The following is a 24,031-nucleotide window of genomic DNA, read 5'->3' as shown; positions in this document are numbered from 1 at the left end:
AGAAGTGTCGTTGTCTGTTCTTTTGAGTTTTGATGTTGTGTCTTTGCCTGATAAAGAGATGTTAGGATATATAAGTTATCCTGTACATTACGTTGTTACAGGTGTCAAGCTTATGGGAATGTGGCAGAAGTGTGAAGGTTCCTATGTGTGAGAAGTGTGCAGAAGGGCATGAAGCAAAGAAATGTGTAGCATTGGGGACAAAATTGGTATGTGTTAATTGTAGGGGTGCCCATGGGCTGGGGATCAGAAATGTCCGGTGCGAGAGAGGCAGGTTGAGGTTTCCACGGTTAGAGATGTGCAGAAGTTGTCATATGCTGAGGCAGTGAAGAAAGTAGAGGAAGATGGGTCAAGGGGGAGGGATCCTGAGAGGAGTGGTGTGAGGAGTAGATCTGTACCAGTACAGAGGGATAAACCAACAAGTGATATATGTTTCAGTAAGATTGGATTTTTAGCATTTATAGCAATGGTTATTAACTGTACTGCAGGGATGGAACGTAAGTCACAGAAAATGTAAGTTGTGGTGGCATCTGCAGAGAGGTATTTGGGTGTGCGAGACTTCCCAGCTAGCAATGAAGAATCGGCCCAGAACTGATTGAATCGGCTCAGTGTCGGACTCGGCCTGGAATCAAAATGAATGACTGCCCAGAATCGGCCCAAGTACATCGGGCCGTTTCCGTCTACCGGAATTCAGCCGACTTTGCCGGCATCTTACCAGAATCCCCCCAGAAGCGGCCCGATGCAAATGTAAATAAATGTATACAAAATTACCTGATTTAGTCATTTTAAATATTACTATTATACATTTTATGCATACAAATTATACCCATCCACCCCCTAAAAAAATATGTCGGACTGTACACCTGGGGACCCTGTTAGCGTGCATGCGCCTGGCCCGCCACAGGAGTCGCTACAGTGCGATGAGATAAGGACATCCCGGCCGGCCAAACCCTCCCCTAACTCGGCAGTTTTCACTGCGATGCAGTGTCTTAGACCGCTGCACCACTCGGGAGGCTCCATCCACAAAGTTTTTAATGCTTATCAATTGCCTTGCACAAAGTATAAAATACTAAAATACTACTTAAGCTGGAATTTAATTTAAATGTTAATTGTATTTTTTGATCACAGAAACAATGAGAAAATATGGAACAATAAATAAATAATGAAATGTTATATAAAGCAGCCCGTGTAATCATCTGCCAGAGAGTAGCCCCAATCGGCCTGAGACCCAAGTAATACATTTGGGCCAGATAACTCTCACCAGAATTGTCCCGAGCCCAAAGTAATACATTTGGGCCAGATAACTCTCACCGGAATTGTCCCGAGCCCAAAGTAATACATTTGGGCCAGATAACTCACACCGGAATCGGCCCGAGCTCAATCCCCGCATCCTAGCCATAAGTAATACTGCCTAAGGCGGCCCAGACTCGGGCCACATGACGTCGGCCGAGTCTGACTCTCGAGTGCCCAGACTCAGATGGAATTGGCCCAGATCCACTGTGCTAGCTGGGTTGACATCAGAAAATGTACAGGGTGTGTGAAGGGGTGGTGTCCCAACCTTTCATGCTGTTGGCCTGAAGTAGGACTAAATAGATTTAAATAGTGTAGTAGGGTGGTGTGTGTTTTTATGTAGTTTTTTGTGTGAGTGTATTGTAAATGGTAGGGTATTTGTATTTATTTCATCAAAGCATAAGGGAGTTATACTCCAGTCTAGTAGGTGGCGGTAATGCAACATTTATTGGATGCCAACCGCCGTTAAACCTCATCGAAGAAGGACAGGGGCAAGGAAGGAAAACTAACATAAACGCTGTAAACTTATGTTAAGTCGTGCTGACGTGATTAAAATGCAAGTAAATAGTACCTTTCGCGTTGGAGTTCATAGTACAAGCTCATAGAAAGGGTAACACATTTGGAGGCACAGCTGGGAGTTATTTACATTTGAGCACCGGCCCATATTCCTTGAACGGACAACGAGTGAGAGACGTTTGAGAGTAACTAACTAGCTAACGTTAGCGGGCTAACCACGGAACGGATTTCTAGCTATCTTGCCATTGCCTGCATTGTCGTTGTTTCCACGTGAGTAGGAAAATATGAATCTAGAAAGGGAAACGTTGTTGGATGAAATCGAACAGAGTTTATGGACTTTAACTGAGGACAATTTACGGCACCTGTGTGTACGTTGTGGAATAGGAGGTGTAGATGACTCTGAAGTGAAAGGAAAGAGCCGTCGCGCATTGCGGCGCAAACTGATTCAAGATTTCTGTGAGAAGGAGGATTTAATGGAATCAGAGGACGAGGGAATGTTTTGTCTGTTACAACTGAAAGACGAAATAAAAGTAATAACGGACTTGGAGGATGCTGCAAAACGTCTGCCTACAAGTCCTAGCCAGTCGGCGCCAACGACGCAATTGGACAGCGAACCCAGCGGAGAGACAGGAGCTGCGGCAGGACGAAAAGAGGAGGTAGGGGCTCCTCAGTCCAGCAGAAAGGTGAGCCCAGCTACTGAAAGGCACACACCACACAGAGAGAGAGAGTGGAGTTAATATCCCCAGTCATAAAGACTTTTAAAATCCATGGACAGATAGATCAGAATCAGAAAGGTAAGCTCAGCTTCAGAAGCCTAGAACATCAGATTGAAAATGTACTGAGAAAAGGATACACTGAATTAGAAATCATAGAAGCAGTAATCAGAGCTGTGAGCCCAGGGCTGAGGTGTTATCTGGAGGGAAAAACAGACATGACATTCTACACACTAAGGCAAATCTTGAGGACACATTATGCAGAGAAGGACGCCACTGAACTGTATCACAAGTTCACTAAGGCAACAAAAAGAGCCGGGAGAGTCTGCCTTGGACTTCCTAGTCTTTGACCTGAGACAGTGTTATCAGCCTCAGATCGTGCCCAATCAGGAATGAAATATGGGTGAGTTAGTCAAGAGCCAATGCCTGCAGACCATTGTTTCTGGATTAACAAACAATAACGTCAGGACAGAGATGAGAGTGCATCTCCAGAATATTAACACCAGTGATGAACTGTTGCTTGAGAAAATGCAAATTGCTCAGGGCAATGAAAGCGAAAACATAAAAAAGGCCGGAATTTGACGTGAATTCATACCCACATGAGTGAACGCAGTACAGAGTGAGGATAATGGGGATAGGCAGAGCCCCCACAGACCACATTCCGAAAACAAAATAAATACAATCCCCCTCATGAGTAAAATTGATGCACGCGATCAAAGAACTGACATGTAGCATCATTCGTACAGTCAGTGCAAGGCCAGGGTGACAGTTAGGAATTGCTCCAACAGAAAACCAAGTACAACCAACAGAGAGAGAAGAAAATTCAAAAGTTGTTATGAGACTGGTCAACAGACTGGTCATCAGACTTGCCAGCATTGCTACAAATGTGGCAGTGATAGCCATTGGGCAGTAGGATGTAGGATCGGGGGCAACGCACAGCCATCGGGAAACGCCTGAGGGTCACAATCATGGAACGGTGTGTGACCTTAGATACGTCTAGATCCATCCAGTGTTGCAGCGACTGCAGTGTAAAGGGAGAGAGAACCTCAGAGTTTAAGTTGTGTTCATAAAGCTGCCTATTGTTCCAACAGGATCATTAGAATCAGCACCAACCTACATTTTAGACTGCTCGCAAAATGAAAGACCACAACTCACCTTGTCCCATGACACAGAGAGAGTGGGGACCAACTACTCCAGCTACCCCAGAACATTGTAATGTAGCACAGCTCATTGGAAAACAATGTCAAGTGTGGTGTTATTTGCAGGGTGTAAATACGCAAGCACTATGAGACACGGGCTCAGGTAACCATCATAAGTGAGGAATGGAGAAGACAAGCACTATGAGACACGGGCTCAGGTAACCATCATAAGTGAGGAATGGAGAAGACAAGCACTATGAGACACGGGCTCAGGTAACCATCATAAGTGAGGAATGGAGAAGACGAGCACTATGAGACACGGGCTCAGGTATCCATCATAAGTGAGGAATGGAGAAGACGAGCACTATGAGACACGGGCTCAGGTAACCATCATAAGTGAGGAATGGAGAAGACAAGCACTATGAGACACGGGCTCAGGTATACATCATAAGTGAGGAATGGAGAAGATTGAATTTGCCACACACACAAATTACACCACTGGCAGAAATCATGAGCAATACTAGGGTTGCACATTTTGTGGAATATTCAGAGGTGGAAACTTTCAGTGGGAATATATGCACATTAATATTAATACCATTTAAATGTAGATGTTTTTTGCATTGGATATATTTACCATATCATATGGAGACCGAAACATACACATTTTATCTTATCATAACTACACATAATTGCAAATGAATAAATCCTTCCACTTGGAAGTGTACTTTGCCAGACTGCCAAGAACCTTTCCCTCATCCAGGCCAAAGTGGCGAGACACGGTAGTGATGACACCATAGGCCTTGTTGATCTCTGCATCAGACAGGATGCTCTTGCCAGCATACTTGGGGTCCAACATCTGCGCTGCGGCGTGTATGGGCTTCAGGCAGAGTCGTTACGCTTTTTGATGTATTTCAGAACTGCAGTTTCCTCTGCTTGGAGCAACAGTGAAGTGGGCATGGCTGTACGGATTTCTGCTCTTACATCTACAGTGGGGGAAAAAACTATTTGATCCCCTGCTGATTTTGTACGTTTGCCCACTGATAAAGAAAGGATCAGTCTATAATTTTAATGGTAGGTTTATTTGAACAGTGAGAGACAGAATAACAACAAAAATATCCAGAAAAACGCATGTCAAAAATGTTATAAATTGATTTGCATGTTAACCTGTTAGGGACAGATGTTCCGCTAGCGGAACGCCTCACCAATATCCAATGGTATAGAGTGGCGCGAATTACAAATACCTCAAAAATGCAAAAACTTCAATTTTTCAAACATATGACTATTTTACACCATTTTAAAGACAAGACTCTCCTTTATCTAACCACATTGTCCGATTTCAAAAAGGCTTTACAACGAAAGCAAAACATTAGATTATGTCAGGAGAGTACCCAGCCAGAAATAATCACACACCCATTTTTCAAGCTAGCATATATGTCACAAAAACCAAAACCACAGCTAAATGCAGCACTAACCTTTTGATCTTCATCAGATGACACTCCTAGGACATTATGTTATACAATACATGCATGTTTTGTTCAATCAAGTTCATATTTATATCAAAAAACAGCTTTTTACATTAGCATGTTTTGTTCAGAACTAGCATACCCACCGAAAACTTCCGGTGAATTTACTAAATTACTCACGATAAACGTTGACAAAAAACATAATTATTTTAAGAATTATAGATACAGAACTCTTTTATGCAATCGCGGTGTCCGATTTTAAAATAGCTTTTCGGTGAAAGCACATTTTGCAATATTCTGAGTATATAGCCTGGCCATCACGGCTAGCTATTTTGACACCCACCAAGTTTGGCACTCACCAAACTCAGATTTACTATAAGAAAAATTGGATTACCTTTGCTGTTCTTCGTCAGAATGCACTCCCAGGACTTCTACTTCAACACCCAATGTTGTTTTGGTTCCAAATAATCCATAGTTATATCCAAATAGCTCCGTTTTGTTTGTGCGTTCAAATCACTATCCGAAGGGTGACGCGCCGGCACGTTTCGTGACAAAAAATGTCAAAATATTCCATTACCGTACTTCGAAGCATGTCAAACGCTGTTTAAAATCAATTTTTATGCGATTTTTCTCGTAAAATAGCAATAATATTCCAACCGGGAGACGTTGTATCCGTTCAAACACTGAAAGAAGAAAATGGAGTCGTCACATGCACGCGCGCGCCAGTGCCATTGTTCTCAGAAGTACCACTCTCCAAAACCCCTACTGTTTTTCGCCCAGAGACTGCAGAGTTATCATTCCACGTTCTGGCGCCTTCTGAGAGCCAATGAAAGCCTTAGAAAATGTCACGTTACAGCAGAGATCCTGTATTTTCGATAAAGAGGCGACAGAAGGCCAAGAAATGGTCAGACAGGGCACTTCCCATATAGAATCTTCTCAGGTTTTGGCCTGCCATATGAGTTCTGTTATACTCAGACACCATTCAAACAGTTTTAGAAACTTTAGGGTGTTTTATATCCAAATCTACTAATTATATGCATATTCTAGTTTCTGGGCAGGAGTAATAACCAGATTAAATTGGGTACGTTTTTTATCCGGCTGTGAAAATACTGCCCCCTATCCCAAACAGGTTAGGGATGGGGGCAGTATTTTCACGTCCGGATAAAAAACGTACCCGATTTAATCTGGTTACTAGCGGAACGCCTCACCAATATCCAATGGTAGCGCCTGGCGCGAAATACGAAAAACCTTTAAAAATGCTATAATTTCAATTTCTCAAACATATGACTATTTTACACCATTTGAAAGATAAGACTCTCCTTTATCTAACCACGTTGTCCGATTTCAAAAAGGCTTTACAGCAAAAGCAAAACTTTAGATTATGTCAGGAGAGTACCCAGCCAGAAATAACCACAGCTAAATGCAGCACTAACCTTTGATGATCTTCATCAGATGACACTCATAGGACAGCCCTCAGCCAGGGCGTTGAAAATGGGTCGTGGATGAGTATTCCAGCATGACAATGACCCAAAACACACGGCCAAGGCAATAAAGGAGTAGCTCAAGAAGAAGCACATTATGGTCCTGGAGTGGCCTAGCCAGTCTCCAGACCTTAATCCCATAGAAAATCTGTGGAGGGAGCTGAAGATTCGAGTTGCCAAACGTCAGCCTCAAAACCTTAATGACTTGGAGAAGATCTGCAAAGAGGAGTGGGACAAAATCCCTCTTGAGATGTGTGCAAACCTGGTGGCCAACTACAAGAAACGTCTGACCTCTGATTGCCAACAAGGGTTTTGCCACCAAGTACTAAGTCATGTTTTGCAGAGGGGTCAAATACTTATTTCCCTCATTAAAATGGAAATCATTTTATAACATTTTTGACATGCGTTTTTCTGGATTTTTTTGTTATTCTGTCTCTCACTGTTCATATAAACCAACTATTAAAATTATAGACTGATCATTTCTTTGTAAGTGGGCAAACGTAGAAAATCAGCAGGGGATCAAGTACTTTTTCACCCCACTGTATCTGCAAGCAGTCTGAACATCAGACAGGATGGCATTGTCTCCCTCAATCTGTGCAATGGCTACTGCTATAGGTTTCAGGAGTTTCAGGCTGCTTACCACTCTCTCCCAAAATACATCATCCAGGAGGATCCTCTTGATGGGGCTGTTCATATCAGCAGACTGTGATATGGCCATTTCTTGGAGAGACTCCTTCCCCTCCAGGAGACTGTCAAACATGATGACACCACTCCGTGTTTTTCCGGGTAGCTTCAATGTGGTGCTCTTATTCCCCTCACTTTGCTTGGTGAGGTAGATCACTGCTATAACTTGATGACCCTTCACATACCTAACCATTTCCTTGGCTCTCTTGTAGTGTATCCATTGTTTTCAGTGCCACAATGTCCTTGAGGAGCAGATTCAATTCATGAGCAGAACAGACAATGGGTGTTATGTGAGGGTAGGACTCCTCCACTTTAGACCAAGCAGGCTTCATGTTCACAGCATTTTCTGTCACCAGTGCAAATACCTTCTGTGGTCCAAGGTCATTGATGACTGCCTTCAGCACATCTGCAATGTAGTGACTGGTGTGTCTGTTGTCCCTTCTGTCTGTGCTCTTGTAGAATACTGGTTGAGGGGTGGAGATTATGTACTTAATTATTCCTTGCCCACGAACATTCAACCACCCATCAGAGATGATTGCAATAGTCTGCTTTCTCTATGATTTGCTTGACCTTCACTTGAACTCTGTTGAACTCTGCATCCAGCAAATTAGTAGATAAAGCATGTCTGGTTCAATGGGTGTATGCTGGGCGAAGAACATTCAGAAATCTCTTCCAATACACATTGCCTGTGAGCATCAGAGGTGAACCAGTTGCATACACAGCTCAAGCAAGACATTCATCAGCATTTCTCCGACTACGTTCCTCCATTGAGTAAAAAAAAAACGTATGATTCCAGGAGGACCCTGAGCTGTTGCTATCAATAAGGTGTCTGATTCATCATTTTCAACTCGAATAGAAGTAGAGAGACTTTTGTCAGAGGTTGCTTTTTGTGAGCACTGAGGGACCTTTATGCACTTGGCCAGATGATTCTGCATCTTTATTGAATTCTTCACATATGATTTGGCACAGTATTTGCAAATGTACACAGCTTTTCCTTCTACATTAGCTGCCGTGAAATGTGTCCACACATCAGATAGTGCCCGTGGCATTTTCCTGTATAGATTAGAAGAAAAATGAGTTTTAAAAAAAACAATTTCCATGTACAGATAAATAGTTAAGCAGTTAGATTAAACGACTCCTTTGTAAGATGCATGTTTTAAAATGAAACATGTATGGAAACAGGTGAATTAACACTCCTCAGTTAGTAGGCTCAAGCAAGCTAAAACCCACAACTGAGAGTCATTGCATATGGCTCCCGCACCCTGACACAAGCAGAGAGAAACTATCACCTTCACCCGGGGAAACTGGAATTCTTGTCCCTCAAATGGGCAGTGACTAAGCAGTTCCGAGATGACCTCTTTTACGCTCCATCTGTGACAGTATACAGTGATGATAACCCTTTGACATATGTACTAACTACAGCGAGACTGAATGCCACCGGTCATTGCTGGGTGGAGGCGCTATCTGACTTTAATCTCACACTGAAGTATCGTCCTGAAAATGTAAACACTGACGCAGACTTTCTGTTACGTTCTTCTTTGCATGCTGAACATTACATGGAAGAATGCACCGAGAAACACTCACCTGAGATGGTTAAAGCAACACTCAATAATGTTCAGACACAACAGAATGACTGTGTAACTTGGATATCCACAGTCACACTAAGGCCATCAGTGCAAGAGGAGCTGTTTAGGTGGGTGGGAACAGTTACAGACCGACTGTCTCCACACGATCTCACGCAGGCTCAATTAAAGGATGCAGCTGTATGGAGTATCTTGGAACTGAAAAGGCAAAGGACTAAGCCAAAACCAACAATGTCAACAAAAGTCATGCTAAGTTAGTTACTGCAAGAGTGTAACAGGCTCCATGTCTCACCAGAGGGATTATTACAAAGGGAAACATCAAAAAGGACACAAGTTGTGGTACCAAGTCAGTACAGAACACTAAATGACAAGTACGCACTGAAATGGCCCATCTAGGAACAGAAAGAGTGTTGAACTTAACACGAGAAGCTTTTATTGGCCACGCATGCAACATGGCATTGAACAATTTATCACTAAAGTGTGTATCAAACAAAATAAACCCAGTGTAATAAGTAGGGCCTCAATGCAACATGTACGGGCTACAGCTCCTTTCCAGATGATTTCAATTGACTGTGCATTTGGAGAAGAGCAGAGGGTGCTACGAGTACATTTTAGTTATTTTAGATAACTTTACAAAATATGCACAAGCCTGCCCCACCAGAAATAAGTCAGGGAAAACTGCAGCAAAAAAGCTTTTCGAGGACTTTGTCCTAAAGTTTTTGGCTTTTTCATTAACCATCACGATCAGGGAAGAGAGTTTGAAAATCAGTTCTTCAGAGCCTTCCAGAACCTCTACACTATTGTCAATGTTGCACATACTAGATGACGAGAAAAAGGTCAACTGGGGTGATTATCTAAACAAGGTCATTCATGCATATAATTGTACCACAAGTGAACCTACTGGATTCTCACCACATTTCCTGCTATTTGGAAGGGCTCCACTGCTACCTTTTTGACCTTTTCTTTGGGTTACAGATAAAGGAACAGGAGAAATCATGCTAAGAAGTTGCAGCAATTGATGGCGGAAGACTATGATATCGCCATAAGAAACATGGAGAAATCAACAGCAAAGTTAAAAGCCTACTACGATCGAAAGAAAATTTGTTTGGTTCTGTTCTCAGGGGATCATGTACTGGTGAGGAACATGTCAGAACGTTGGGCACCGGGAAAGCTAAGATCACACTGGGAAAGCTAAGATCACACTGGGAGGACCAAATACACATGGTAGTAACTAGGAAAGGTGACCGCCCTGTCTAGGAGGTCAAACCCGAGAGGGTACAGACAGGGTCTGGGTTTTGCGATTCAATATGCTCTTGTCAGATAATTCTCTACCATTTGAGGAACCACTTCAAGCACCGAGTAGTCTGTGGAGAAGGGAACCGCCCCAGCGTAGAGGTCTGTGGAGAAGGGAACCGCCCCAGCGTAGAGGTCTGTGGAGAAGGGAACCGCCCCAACGTAGAGGTCTGTGGAGAAGGGAAATGCTGAGAGCGCTGAGTCTGAGAGCTCAGATGAGGATTCTTATCCAGTATTCATCAACAGGCCACTTATGGATGACGAGAGCAGACAGAGCAGCACACAGCTAGTATCCGATAATAGTGAGGAACAGGGTCAGACTGATAGAAACTTCACTGTGAAGAAGTGCCAACCTGTCTTCAGGGAGACCCCAAAGAGGACAGGGGTTCAGCCTGGCAGAGGAGGCCCAGAGACATCCTAACCTATAACAATTTAGTGCTGCCAAGCTCTTATCAGGATACGAACAAGAGATTGTCTGATTATTATTAATAAACAGTACCTTTCACTTTGGAGTTTATATTATAAGCTCATTGAAAGAGTAAAACAAACGTTTGTTGTAGTCATCAATGAGCTTGCTGCACCCGCTACTGACAATTTTGCCAATTTTTCAGCAGCAAACTGCTCTAATTCTTCAATGTTTGAGGGGTGCCCTACACCAACTGCTTTTTTTCAGCTCTCGCTATAGGTTTTGGATGTGATTCAGATCTGGACTCGTCGCTGGCCACTCCAGAACAGTCCAGCATCTCTTGTTAACCATTCCTGGTTGCTTTTTGATATGTGTTTGGGGTCGTTCTCCTGCTGGAAGATCTACAACCTTTAATGGAGACCCAGTTTTGGACTGTGTTGAACATTGGACTCAAACAGCTGGTAATCTTCTGATTTCATGATGCCTTGTGCACATTCAAGGCCTCCAGTACCAGAGGCAGCAAAGCAACCTCACAGAATTATCAAACCTCCCCCATCTTTTATTCTAGGGAGAGTTATTTTCATTGAACGCTTAATTTGGTCGTAAGTAAATACAACACTGATCTGTATTGCCAAAGAGCTATAATTTTGTTTAATTAGTCCATAGTCCATAGTACATAATGTCTCCCATGTTAATGAAAACATCCATTCTCTTGTTCAGTTCACAGACATGCTACCTGTGCTCCCTCTTGATGTCCTGGAGGAGATGCTCCTAAATGTCCCTCCACTGCAGGTGGTGTGTGTCTGTCGACTTGTGTGTCGTGAGTGGAAAGAAGTGGTGGACAGTGATTCTCTTTGGAGAGAGAGGTGCCGAAGAGAAGGATACCAGACATGTGATGCCACTAAATTGCCTAAAGACTGGCGTTTGTTTTACTTCTTGTGTAAGAAGAGACGTAATCTTCTCAAGAACCCCAGAGCAGATGGTAAGAGTCGAAACCACAATGTCTAAATTCTCTGTTGGTGTATGGTGGGTCCTGTTGTTAACCCCAGAACCCACATTTCAAATCCTTCCCTTACTATTTTTCTCCAGATAAATTCAAGGGCTGGGAAATTATGGAGAATGGAGGGGATAAATGGAAAATAGAGCCAGTGGCAGAAGTGCCGCATCCTGACAACACGGTCCAAAAATACTTTGCGACTTCTTACTCGTGAGTATACTACTATAACGTATTAGTTTTTCAGTGAGAGAATATCACTTGGTCCCACTTTGTTTCACATCCACATTGGTGTTTATTTATTTTCCAGCTCTTCAAATACATTTGAATGGTAATAATACCTATAATGCAAGATGGATACAGTGCAATTGACAATGACCTTGCTGTCTAGCCCAGGGATGGGCAACTTTGATGGGGGTGGGAGCCACAAAAAAATCTGAACTCATCATGGGAGTCCACAGTGGCTCGTGGGCCTCCAGACCCCCAGCTTGCGAGCAAAACATATTAGCGGCCCTCCTCTTGACAGTGGAGAGAAAAAGTTTTAGATTTAATTTCCTGCAATTCTACACATTTTGGCATGGGGCATAGAGAAATTGTAGTGGTTTTAAATCAAGAAGGCATTTTGCAATGGGGTGGAGAGAAAAATGCAGTTCTACAGCGTATTTCCTGCAATTCTACAACTTGTGCCATAGGGTGGAGAGAAATGTTTGCGGTATTTAATATGAATGATGGTGACGAACAAAATCAATGGGGGCCCAGGTCGGTAATACGACCATGATTAAGACAAGTTTAGATAGCTGGCCGCTGGATTAATTTACCAACCTTAAAAGATTTTGCTGACGTAGGCTAATCGAGTGACTGTCAGTGACTGACATAAGAGAGAAACTGCTGATGCACAACCTAATTTTGAGATTGCACCTTGTGTATTCTACTATTTAAATTTTATTTAACCTTTATTTAACTAGGCAAGTCAGTTAAGAACAAATTCTTATTTACATTGATGGCCAAACCCTAACCCGGACGACGCTGGGCCAATTGTGCGCCGCCCTATGGGACTCCCAATCACGGCCAGTTGTGATACAGCCCAGGTGTTATGTTTGTCACCTGTATAATGATAAACCGGGTCATAGGTTTAAGTACTTTTAATGAACATATACTTCAGCTAGAAAACTCCTTGTTTAGCTATGCAAGGCATTCTTCAACCACCTGCCCCCCCCCCTGCATAGCCTGCTGGGTAAATTTACTTTGCAAGGTAGGTGATCATGCCCATGAAGCATCTCACGTCGTCCTTGATCTTCGGGCGCTCCATGTTGTTGATGGCTGGTGTTTTCCTTGGGTCTGGTTTGACTCCATCCTCTGAAAGTACGTCTCCCACAAAGGTAAATGTTTTCACACCAAACTCGCATTTTTCCTTGTTTAGTTTTAGGTTGACTTTCTGTGTCAGGTCCAGCACTTGTCTCACTCTCTCGTCGTGTTCTTCTTTTGTGGACCCCCAGACGATGATGTCATCCGTCATGGTCTCCACTCCTGGAATGTGCTCGAGATCATGTGGATTGTCTTGTGGTAGACCTCTGGCACTGAGAGAATCCCATATGGTAGACGAAGAAATCTGTACCTGCCCTTGAGCTTGCATCGTCTAGCTTCATTTGCCAGAATCCTGATGAGGCATCAAGCTTACTGAACCACTTTGCTCCAGCAAACTGCGACATTATCTCTTCTCTGGTTGGCAACTTGAAATGCTCTCTTGATTGCTTTGTTGAGGTCTCTCGGGTCTAGACATATCCTGAGATTGCCGTTCTTTTTCACCACAATAACCAGTGAGCTTACCCAGTCTGTAGGTTCATCCATTTTTGATGACCATCTTTTCCATGCCTCCGAGTTCCTCCTTGAGCTTTTTCCTCAGTGCAAATGGAACTTTTCTGCATGCATGCACAACTGGAGTAATTTTGTCATCAGTACATATTTTGTGTTTTCCTGGTAAACATCCAAGACCCTCAAACACATCCTCATACTCAGCCAGTAGTGATTCTTGGTCATTTTCAGTCTGTGATGTCACGCCATACTCTTTTCAACAAATGGAGCTTTTCACATGCATTGATTCCTAGAATAGGCTGTACACTCTTTTCCACAATCAGCAGCTGTGCTCTGAACTGTTTTCCTTCGTGCTGTAGAGTTACTATGCAGCTTCCTTTGACTGGTACGTTCTCCCCAGTATAACCAGTAACCTTAATTTTCACCGGGTGTATTTTGCTCTTCACCTTCAGTGTTTTGTAGTCATCCAGCGACAACAGGTTTACCTGTGCTCCAGTATCAAGCTTGAATGGTATTATAGTTTCATTCACAGTTAATGGCACAATCTATTCAGCTTTTACTGCATTGCATATTTCCACAGAATCAACAAATAATTCTTCAATCTCCTCCTTGACTGTGTGAACCTTTTTGTTTGTAGCCTCAGCTTTGCAGCATTTTGAGAAATTATCGTTTTTTTCCACAGTTGTTACATGATTTGCCAAATGCAGGGCAATTTTTTGGGGCTTGTGGATAAATTCACATTTTCCACATGTAGTGTTTTTTTCTTTTGCTTGTTTTTGTTTTGTAAGGCGTTGTGTGTGGTGCTCCTCTCTTTTTATTGCATACACTGACGTCTCATCCCTGCACAGCTCTTTAGCTTGTGCTCTGGTGGTTTCAGCTGCTAGACACATTCACTGCTTTATCCAAAGTTAAATCTTGCTCACGCAGCAATCTCTCCTTGAGTCCATTATCAAGTTTGCCACAGACTATCCTGTCTTTCACTAGTGAGTCTTTCAGATTTTCAAATTGACACGTTTTTCTCAGTGTGTTCAGTTCAGCCAAATACTGGTCAAAACTGACTCCCTGTTTCTGTTCATGAGAGAAAAACGTATATCTCAAACGTGACGTTCTGGCTTGATACAAAGTACTCATCAAATTCAGCCATTAGCACAGTCAATGTCATGTTTGCCTTGTCTTGCCGAAAAGCTGTTGTAAATGTCCAATACATCCTTTCCAATAACATGCAGAAAAATGGAAGCTTTCAATTTGTCATCTCCCCCTGCTCCACTGGCTGCTAGGTAGATATTGAATCTCTGCTTGAAACGTTTCCAATCGTCAGCTAGATTGCCTGTTAACTGCATAAGAGTAGGAGGACTAAGCCTATCCATGACGGAGAACAGGAACAGTGTCCATTTCTCTTACTTCAGTATGTTGCTCATCAACTTGCTCGTCAACAGATTCCAATGCAGCCTCGCTCTCTCTGCTGTCACTCTCGCTCTCTCTGCTGTCACTCTCGCTCTCTCTGCTGTCACTCTCGCTCTCTCTGCTGTCACTCTCGCTCTCTCTGCTGTCAATCTCGCTCTCACTGCTGCGGCTAGTTGCTCTTGCAAGCTAGCATCTTCGACTACTCACGTCACTTGACTTGTGGTAAAATGTTCAATTTTCGTTGTGGAAATTTGCAGCGTTACTCCTTTTCTCTGTGTCTTCATAGCGACTACCAATCTGACACCATGTTATGTTTGTTCCTTGTATAATGATAAACCGGGTCATAGGTTTAAGTACTTTTAATGAACATATACTTCAGCTAGAAAACTCCTTGTTTAGCTATGCAAGGCATTCTTCAACAACCTGCCCCCCCCCCCCCCTGCATAGCCTGCTGGGTAACGTTGTCTGAATGTTATTAACACACAACACACCAGGATCTGTAATGACGCCTCTAGCACTGAGATGCAGTGCCTTAGACCGCTGCACCACTTGGGAGTACATCGAGATCCCGACTGATTTATATATATTTTTTGGTCTTTGGAAATTGACCTGCGGGCCTACTTGCGGCCTGTGGGCCACCAGTTGCCCATCCCTGGTCTAGCCTATATGGACACTTAGATGGCTGCTTACTATCAACAATTGTAAATGTGTTTGCTGTGTGTGTCCTCTTGTCTTTGGTTCATCTCAGGACCTGCAGGAAGTCTCAGCTGATTGACTTGGAGAAAGAGGGTTACAGGCCTTCTTTCATGGATGACTTTCAACCCGACATCATCATATCCGACTGGTGAGAGGAATATTAGGATTTTGTCATTCAGTGTCTGCTACTCTATACTTGTCAGAGGAATAGACTACTGTACAACTTGTATGTTTGTGTGTCCATATCAGGTATGCTCCACGGAGGGAATGTGGCGCTAAATATAAGATCTGTGTTGAGTTGCTAAATCATAAGAAGCAGCCAATTAAGAAGTTTAGTCCAGGAACTGTCATCTTTCAGAACTGGGATGATCATAAATGGAATCAGGTAAAACTGTCAGACTTTAAGATAATTCTCCATATACATGTGTCTGTAAATAGCTGAGTACACAATCAACAATGTGGTTTCTCCTTGTCTTGTTTTACTAAGATTTTGTGTGCATTAGACATTTTTAGTGATTGCATTGCAAGATGTTTTTTGGGGGTTTTTTTGCACACACAAAAATATTAAAAGCCGAACAGTGCAGATAGAAACAGGGTAAAAAGGCGTGCATGTGAGGTTGTAAACCCAAGAAAGAACTATATATTAGTATCAGTCAAAAGTTTGGACACTTACCCATTCCAGGGTTTTTCTTTTATTTTTACTATTTAATACATCAAAGACATCAAAACTCTGAAATAACACATATGGAATCATTACTTTTTATATTTGAGATTCTTCACAGTAGCGACCCCTTTGCCTTGATGACAGCTTTGCACACTCTTGGCATTCTCTCAACCAGCTTCATGAGGTAGTCACCTGGAATGTGTTTCAATTAACAGGTGTGCTTTGTCAAAAGTTAATTTTGTGGAATTTCTTTCCTTAATGCGTTTGAGCCAATCAGTTGATAGCCCTATTTGGTAAAAGACCAAGTCCATATTATGCCAAGAACAGCTCAAATAAGCAAAGAGAAACGACAGTCCGTCATTACTTTAAGACATGGGAAACATTTCAAGAACTTTGAAAGTTTCTTCAAGTGCAGTCGCAAAAACCATCAAGCGCTATGATGAAACTGGCTGTCATGAGGACCCGGACAGGAAGGGAAGACCCAGAGTTACCGCTGCTGCAGAAGATAAGTTCGGTAGAGATAACTGCACCTCAGATTGCAGCCCAAATAAATGCTTTACAGAGTTCAGTCCTTCATGGTCAAGTTGCTGCAAAGAAACCACTACTAAAGGACACCAATAAGAAGAAGAGACTTGCTTGGGCCAGGAAACACAAGCAATGGACATTAGACCGGTTGAAATCTGTCCTTTGGTCTGATGAGTCCAAATTTGAGATTTTTGGTTCCAACCGCCTTGTCTTTGTGAGATGCAGAGTAGTTGAACGGATGATCTCTGCATGTGTAGTTCCCACCGTGAAGCATGGAGGAGGTGGTGTGGGGGTGCTTTGCTGGTGACACGGTATGTGATTTATTTAGAATTCAAGGCACGCTTCACCAGCATGGCTACCACAGAATTATGCAGCATTTCGCCATCTAATCTGGTTTGCACTTAGTGGGACTATCATTTGTTTTTCAACAGGACACTGACCCAACACACCTCCAAGCTGTGTAAGGGCTATTTGACCAAGAGAGAGAGTGATGGAGTGCTGCATCAGATGACCTGGCCTCCACAATCACCTGACCTCAACCTATTGAGATGGTTTGGGATGAGTTGGACTGCAGAGGTGAAGGAAAAGCAGCCAACAAGTGCTCAGCATGTGTGGGAACTCCTTCAAGACTGTTGGAAAAGCATTCCAGGTGATGTTGGTTGAGAGAATGCCAAGAGTCTGCAAAGCTGCCATCAAGGCAAAAGGTGGCTACTTTGAAGAATATAAAATATAGATTTTTTGGGGTTACTACGTGATTCCATATGTGTTATTTCATAGTTTTGATGTCTTTACTATTATTCTACGATGTAGAAAATGGTAAAAAAAAATAAGAAAAACCCTTGAATGAGTAGGTGTGTCCCAACTTTTGACTGGTACTGTATATACAGTGCCTTCGGAAGGTATTCAGACCTCTTGACTTTTTCCACATTTTGTTATCAAATAAAATTGTATTGGTCACATACAGGTGTTTAGCAGATGTTATTGCGGGTGTAGCTCAATCTTGTGCGTCAAGTTCCGACAGTGCAGCAATATCTAAGTAATATCTAACAATTTCACAACCTATACCTAATACACACAAATCTAAGGAAGGGAATTAAGAATATATAAATCTATGGACGAGCAATGTCAGAACCGCATAGAATAAGATGCAGTAGAATAGTATAGAATACAGTATATACATATGAGATGAGTGCAAGATATGTAAACATTATTAAAGTGACTAGTATTCCATTTATTAACATGGCCAATGGTTTCAAGTCTGTGTATATAGGCAGCAGCCTCTCTGTGCTAGTGATGGCTATTTAACAGTCTGATGGCATTGAGATAGAAGCTGTTTTTCAGTCTCTCGGCCCCAGCTTTGATGCACCTGTACTGACCTCGCCTTCTGGATGATAGTGGGGTGAACAGGCAGTGGCTCGGGTGGTTGTTGTCCTTGATGATCTTTTTGGCCTTCCTGTGACATCGGGTGCTGTATGTGTCCTGGAGGGCAGGTAGTTTGCCCCCGGTGATACGTTGTGCCATACCAGGCGGTGATACAGCCCAACAGGATGCTCTCAATTGTGCATCTGTAAAAGTTTGAGGGTTTTAGGTGACAAGCCAAATTTCTTCAGCCTCCTGAGGTTGAAGAGGTGCTGTTGCGCCTTCTTCACCACACTGTGTGGATGGACCATTTCAGTTTGTCAGTGATATGTACGCCGAGGAACTTGAAGCTTTCCTTCTTCTCCACTGCTGTCCCGTCTGTGGATAGGGGGGTGCTCCCTCTGCTGTTTCCTGAAGTCCACGATCATCTCCTTTGTTTTGTTGACGTTGAGTGAGAGATTATTTTCCTGGCTCCACACTCCCAAAGTCCTCACCTCCTCCCTGTAGGCTGTCTCGCCGTTGTTGGTAATCAAGCCTATTACTGTTGTTGTCTGCAAATTTGTTGATTGAGTTGGAGGCGTGCTTGGCTACGCAGTCATGGGTGAACAGAGTACAGAAGGGGGCTGAGCACGCACCCTTGTGGGTTCCCAGTGTTGAGGATCAGCGAAGTGGAGGTGTTGTTTCTTACTTTCACCAACTGGGGGTGGCCCGTCATGTTTTCTTGGACCCAGTTGCACAGGGCAGGGTTCACACCCAGTGCCTCGAGCTTAATGATGAGTGTGGAGGGTACAATGGTGTTGAATGCTGAGCTTTAGTCAATGAACAGCATTCAAACATAGGTATTCCTCTTGTCCAGATGGGATTGTGCAGTGTGATGGCGATTGCATCGTCTGTGGACCTATTAGGGCGGTAAGCAAATTGAAGTGGGTCTAGGGTGACTGGTAAGGTGAAGGTCATATGGTCCTTGACTAGTCTCTCAAAGCATTTCATAATGACAGAAGTGAGTGCTATGGGGCCATTTAGTCATTTACTTCAGTTACCTTTGCATTCTTGGGTACAGGAACAATGGTGGCCATCTTGAAGCATATGGAGACGGCAGACTGGGATACGGAGAGATTTAATATGTCTGTAAACACACCAGCCAGCTGGTCTGCGCAAGCTCTGAGGACGCGGCTAGGGATGCCGTCTGAGCCGGCAGCCGTGCGAGGGTTAAGACGTTTAAATGTCTTACTCACGTCTGCCACGGAGAAGGAGAGCCCACAGTCCTTGGTAGCGGACCGGGTCAGTGACACTGTGTTATCCTCAAAGCGGGCAAGGAACAGGTTTATCTTGTCAGGAAGCAAGACGTTGGTGTCCGCAACGTGATTGGCTTTCCTTTTGTAGTCTGTGATTGTCTGTAGACCCTGCCACGTACGTCTCTTATCTGAGCCATTGAATTGCGACTCCACTTTGTCTCTATATTGACGTTTTGCCTGTTTGATTGCCTTGCGGAGGGAATGACGACTGTTTGTATTCTGCCATATTCCCAGTAACCTTGTGGTTAAATGAGGTGGTTCGTGCTTTCAGTTTTGTGCGAATGCTGCCATCTATTCACGGTTTCTGGTTAGGGTAAGTCAATGGGTACAACATCTCCTATACTCTTCCTGATAAACTCAGTCACCTTCTCAGTGTATTCGTCAATATTATTCTCGGAGGCTGCCTGGAACATATCCCAGTCCACGTGATCAAAACAATCTTGAAGCGTGGATTCCAATTGGTCAGACCAGTCTTGAATAGTCCTTAGGATGGGTACTTCCTGTTACGTTACAGCCTTGATATAAAATGGATTAAACAAAACATTTTCCTTAGCAATCTACAAACAATACCCCATTATGACAAAGCGAAAACAGGTTTTTTGAATTTTTTTGGCACATTTTATAAAAAATAAACAAATACCTTGTTTATATAAGTATTCAGACCCTTTGCTATGAGATTCGAAATTGAGCACAGATGGATCATGTTTCCATTGATCATCCTTGATGTTTCTTCAACTTTATTGGAGTCCACCTGTGGTAAATTCAATTGATTGGACATGATTTGGATATGCAAGCACCTGTCTATATAAGGTCCCACAGTTGACTGCATGTCAGAGCAAAACCAAGCCATGAGGTTGAAGGAATTGTCCGTAGAGCTCCGAGACGACAGGTTTGTGTCGAGGCACAGATCTGGGGAAAGGTACTAAAAAAATGTCTAGAGCATTGAAGGTCCCCAAGAACACAGTTGCCTCAATCATACTTAAATGGAAGAAGTTTGGAACCACCAAGACTTTTCCTAGAGCTGGCCGCCCGGCCAAACTGAGCAATCGGGGGAGAAGGGCCTTGGTCAGGGAGGAGACCAAGAACCCAATGGTCACTCTAACAGAGCTCCAGAGATCCTCTGTAGAGATGGTTGTCCTTCTGGAAGGTTCTCCCATCTCCGCAGCACTCCACCAATAAGGCCATTATAGTAGAGTGGCCAGACGGAAGCGAGTCCTCAGTCAAAGGCACATGACAGCCTGCTTGGAGTTTGCCAAAAGGCACCTGTCTGATGAAACCAAGAATTGGCCTGAATGCCAAGAGGAGACCTGTCACCATCCCTACGGTCACGCAAGGTGGTGGCAGCAGCATGCTGTGGGGATATTTTTCAGCAGCAGGGACTGGGAGACTAGTCAGGATTGAGGGAAAGATGAACGAAGCAAAGTACAGAGAGATCCTTGATGAAAACCTGCTCCAGAGCGCTCAGGACCTCAGACTGGGGCGAAGGTTTAGCTTCCAACAGGACAACGAAGCTAATCACACAGCCAAGACAACGCAGGAGTGGTTTCGGGACAAGTCTGAATGTCCTTGAGTGGCCCAGCCAGAGCTCGGACTTAACCCGATCTAACATCTCTGGAGAGACTTGAAAATAGTTGTGCTGCAACTCTCCCCATCCAACCTGACAGAGCTTGAGAGGATCTGCAGAGAAGAATGGGAGAAACTCCCCAAATACTGGTGTGCCATGCTTGTAGCGTCATACTCAAGAACACTCGAGGCTGTAATTGCTGCCAAAGGAGTTTTAACACAGTACTGAGTAAAGAGTCAGAATACTTAAGTGATATTTAAGTTTTTTTTAATAAATACATTTCTAAACATTTCTAAAAAAAAAAAAAAAACGTTTTTTGCTTTGTCATTTTGGGGTATTGTGTGGTGATTGATGAAGGGAAAAATACTATTTCATCCATTTTAGAATAAGGCTGTAACATAACAAAATGTGGAAAAAGTCAAGGGGTCTGAATACTTTCCAAAAAGCACTGTACACTGACTGGCAATGTACAGTTGAAGTCGGAAGTTTACATACACTTAGGTTGGAGTCATTAAAACTAATTTTTCAACCACTCCACAAATGTCTTGTTAACAAACTATAGTTTTGGCTAGTCTGTTAGGACATCTACTTTGTGCATGACAAGTCATTTTTCCAACAATTATTTACAGACAGATTATTTCACTTATAATTCACTGTATCACAATTCCAGTGGGTCAGAAGTTTACATACACTAAGTTGACTGTGCGTTTTAAACAGCTTGGAAAATTCCAGAAAATGTCTGATAGGCTATTGACATCATTTGAGTCAATTGGAGGTGTACCTGTGGATGTATTTCAAGGCCTACCTTCAAACTCAGTGCCTCTTTGCTTGACATCATGGGAAAATCAAAAGAAATCAGCCAAGACATCAGAAAAAAAAATGGAGACCTCCACAAGTCTGGTTCATCCTTGGAGCAATTTCCAAACACCTGAAGGTACCACGTTCATCTGTACAAACAATAGTATGCAGGTATAAACACCATGGGACCACGCAGCCGTCATGTACCGCTCAGGAAAGAGACACGTTCTGTCTCCTAGAGATGAATGTACATTGGTGCGAAAAGTGCAAATCAATCCCAGAATAACAGCAAAGGACCTTGTGAAGATGCTGGAGGAAACGGGTACAAAAGTATCTATATTCACAGTAAAACAAGTCCTATATCGACATAAACTGAAAGGCCGCTCAGCAAGGAAGGAGCCACTGCTCCAAAACCGCCATAAAGACAGACTACGGTTTGCAAGTGCACATGGGGACAAAGATTGTACTTTTTGGAGAAAATTGTCCTCAGGTCTGATGAAACAAAAATAGAACTGTTTGGCCAAAATGACCATCTTTATGTTTGGAGGGAAAAAGGGGAGGCTTGCAAGCCGAATAACAACATCCCAACCGTGAAGCACGGTGTGGCAGCATCATGTTGTTTGGGTGCTTCGCTGCAGGAGGGACTGGTGAACTTCACAAAATAGATGGCATCATGAGGATGGAAAATGATGTGGATATATTGAAGCAACATCTCAAGTCATCAGTCAGGATGTTAAAGCTTGGTCGCAAATGGGTCTTCCAAATGGACAATGACCCCAAGCATACTTCCAAAGTTGTGGCAAAATGGCTTAAGGACAACAATGTCAAGGTATTGGAGTGGTCATCACAAAGCCCTGACCTCAATCCCATAGAAGATTTGTGGGCAGAACTGAAAAAGCATGTGTGAGCAAGGAGGCCTACAAACCTGACTCAGTTACACCAGCTCTATCAGGAGGATTGGGCCAAAATTCACCCAACTTATTGTGGGAAGCTTGTGGAAGGCTACCCAAAACGTTTGACCCAAGTTAAACAATTTAAAGGCAGTGCTACCAAATACTGAGTGTATGTAAACTTCTGACCCACTGGGAATATGATGAAAGAAATAAAAGCTGAAATAAATCATTCTCTCTACTATTATTCTGACATTTCACATTCTTAAAATAAAGTGGTGATCCCTAATTGACCTAAGGCAGGGAATTTCTACTAGGATTAAATGTCAGGAATTGTGAAAAACGGAGTTTAAATGTATTTGGCTAAGGTGTATGTAAACTTCTGACTTCAACTGTATATACAAAACAGATTGTTCCCAATTAAACAAAGCATACTAATTACAATTGAACATGAAAATGTGGTCTCTTCAATGATCCTCTTCCATGTTTCAGATGACTCATGTGTTCAAGAATTATGGACCAGGTGTGCGGTACATCCGATTCATTCATGGAGGAAAGGACACTCTGTACTGGGCCGGCTGGTATGGAATTCGGGTCACCAACAGTAGCATCGAGATCTGCCCATCGGTGGACAGATAGCTTTCGGTGTTCCCATTTACTCTCCCAAGAGGTTACGTGAACATTGTGCCCACCTGCAAGCTTTACTTTAGCATCTGAAACTTACCTTAGCATAGTGTACACCTTATTCTGTCTTTTCTGCCTTTGCCACACTGTTTCCATATGGATATAGACGATTCTAGCTATAGAATATATACTTTTTTATATATTAAAATTAATTTTCCCCTTGTCTGATTTAGTGCCTGTTCTTGTCCACTCTGTTCTAGTGAGTCCTTGTGGACACTGTAGAGAGAAACAGAAGACAAGAACGTGTTCCTCAGTCTTATCTTTCAGTGATGGGGTTAGAATTTTTTGTAGCTTAAACTGTAATAAGGATATAGCCACATTTGTAGTAAGAAAACAGAAACCACTGTTTATTCCAACCACATCTAGCTGCTGTCGTCAAGGCAAAGGGTGGCTACTTTGAAGAATCTCAAAATATATTTTTATTTAATACATTTTTGGTAATTACATGATTCCATATGTTATTTCATAGTTTTGATGTCTTTACTATTATTCTACAATGCAGAAAATAAAGAAACCCTGGAATGAGGTGTCAACTTTTGACTGGTAATGTAAAGTCGGAAGTTTACATACACTTAGGTTGGCGTCATTAAAACTAGTTTTTCAACCACTCCACACATTTCTTGTTAACAAACTATAGTTTTGGCAAGTCGGTTAGGACATCTACTTTGTGCATGACACACAATTTTTCCAAAAATTGTTTACAGACAGATTATTTCACTTATAATTCCAATGGGTCAGAGGTTTACATACACTAAGTTGACTGTGCCTTTTAAACAGCTTG

The 24,031-nt window shown here is 42.8% G+C and overlaps 1 protein-coding gene across 1 annotated transcript; it reads left to right on the top strand.

Moving 5' to 3' along the window:
- The first annotated feature begins 1,739 nt into the window (after positions 1-1,739).
- On the top strand, positions 1,740-23,418 carry LOC106572398 (F-box only protein 44). Its single transcript, XM_014146520.2, has 6 exons — positions 1,740-2,486; positions 11,286-11,547; positions 11,655-11,772; positions 15,524-15,619; positions 15,721-15,856; positions 23,059-23,418. Exons 1-6 carry the CDS (start codon positions 2,088-2,090, stop codon positions 23,203-23,205), a joined length of 1,158 nt encoding a protein of 385 aa, XP_014001995.2. The 5' UTR covers positions 1,740-2,087; the 3' UTR covers positions 23,206-23,418.
- The last annotated feature ends 613 nt before the right edge of the window (positions 23,419-24,031 follow it).

This window comes from Salmo salar, chromosome ssa15 (genome assembly GCF_905237065.1).
Source record: "Salmo salar chromosome ssa15, Ssal_v3.1, whole genome shotgun sequence".
Lineage (NCBI taxonomy): Eukaryota > Metazoa > Chordata > Actinopteri > Salmoniformes > Salmonidae > Salmo > Salmo salar.
The sequence above is the reverse complement of the archived record's forward strand: the minus strand, read 5'-3'. Positions and strand labels throughout refer to the sequence as shown.

Coding starts and splice junctions, on each gene's coding strand:
- LOC106572398 (XM_014146520.2), top strand. CDS start 2,088: ATGAATCTAGAAAGGGAAACGTTGTTGGATGAAATCGAACAGAGTTTA. Junction 2,487..11,285: donor CTCCTCAGTCCAGCAGAAAG/GTGAGCCCAGCT, acceptor TCTCTTGTTCAG/TTCACAGACATGCTACCTGT. Junction 11,773..15,523: donor TACTTTGCGACTTCTTACTC/GTGAGTATACTA, acceptor GGTTCATCTCAG/GACCTGCAGGAAGTCTCAGC.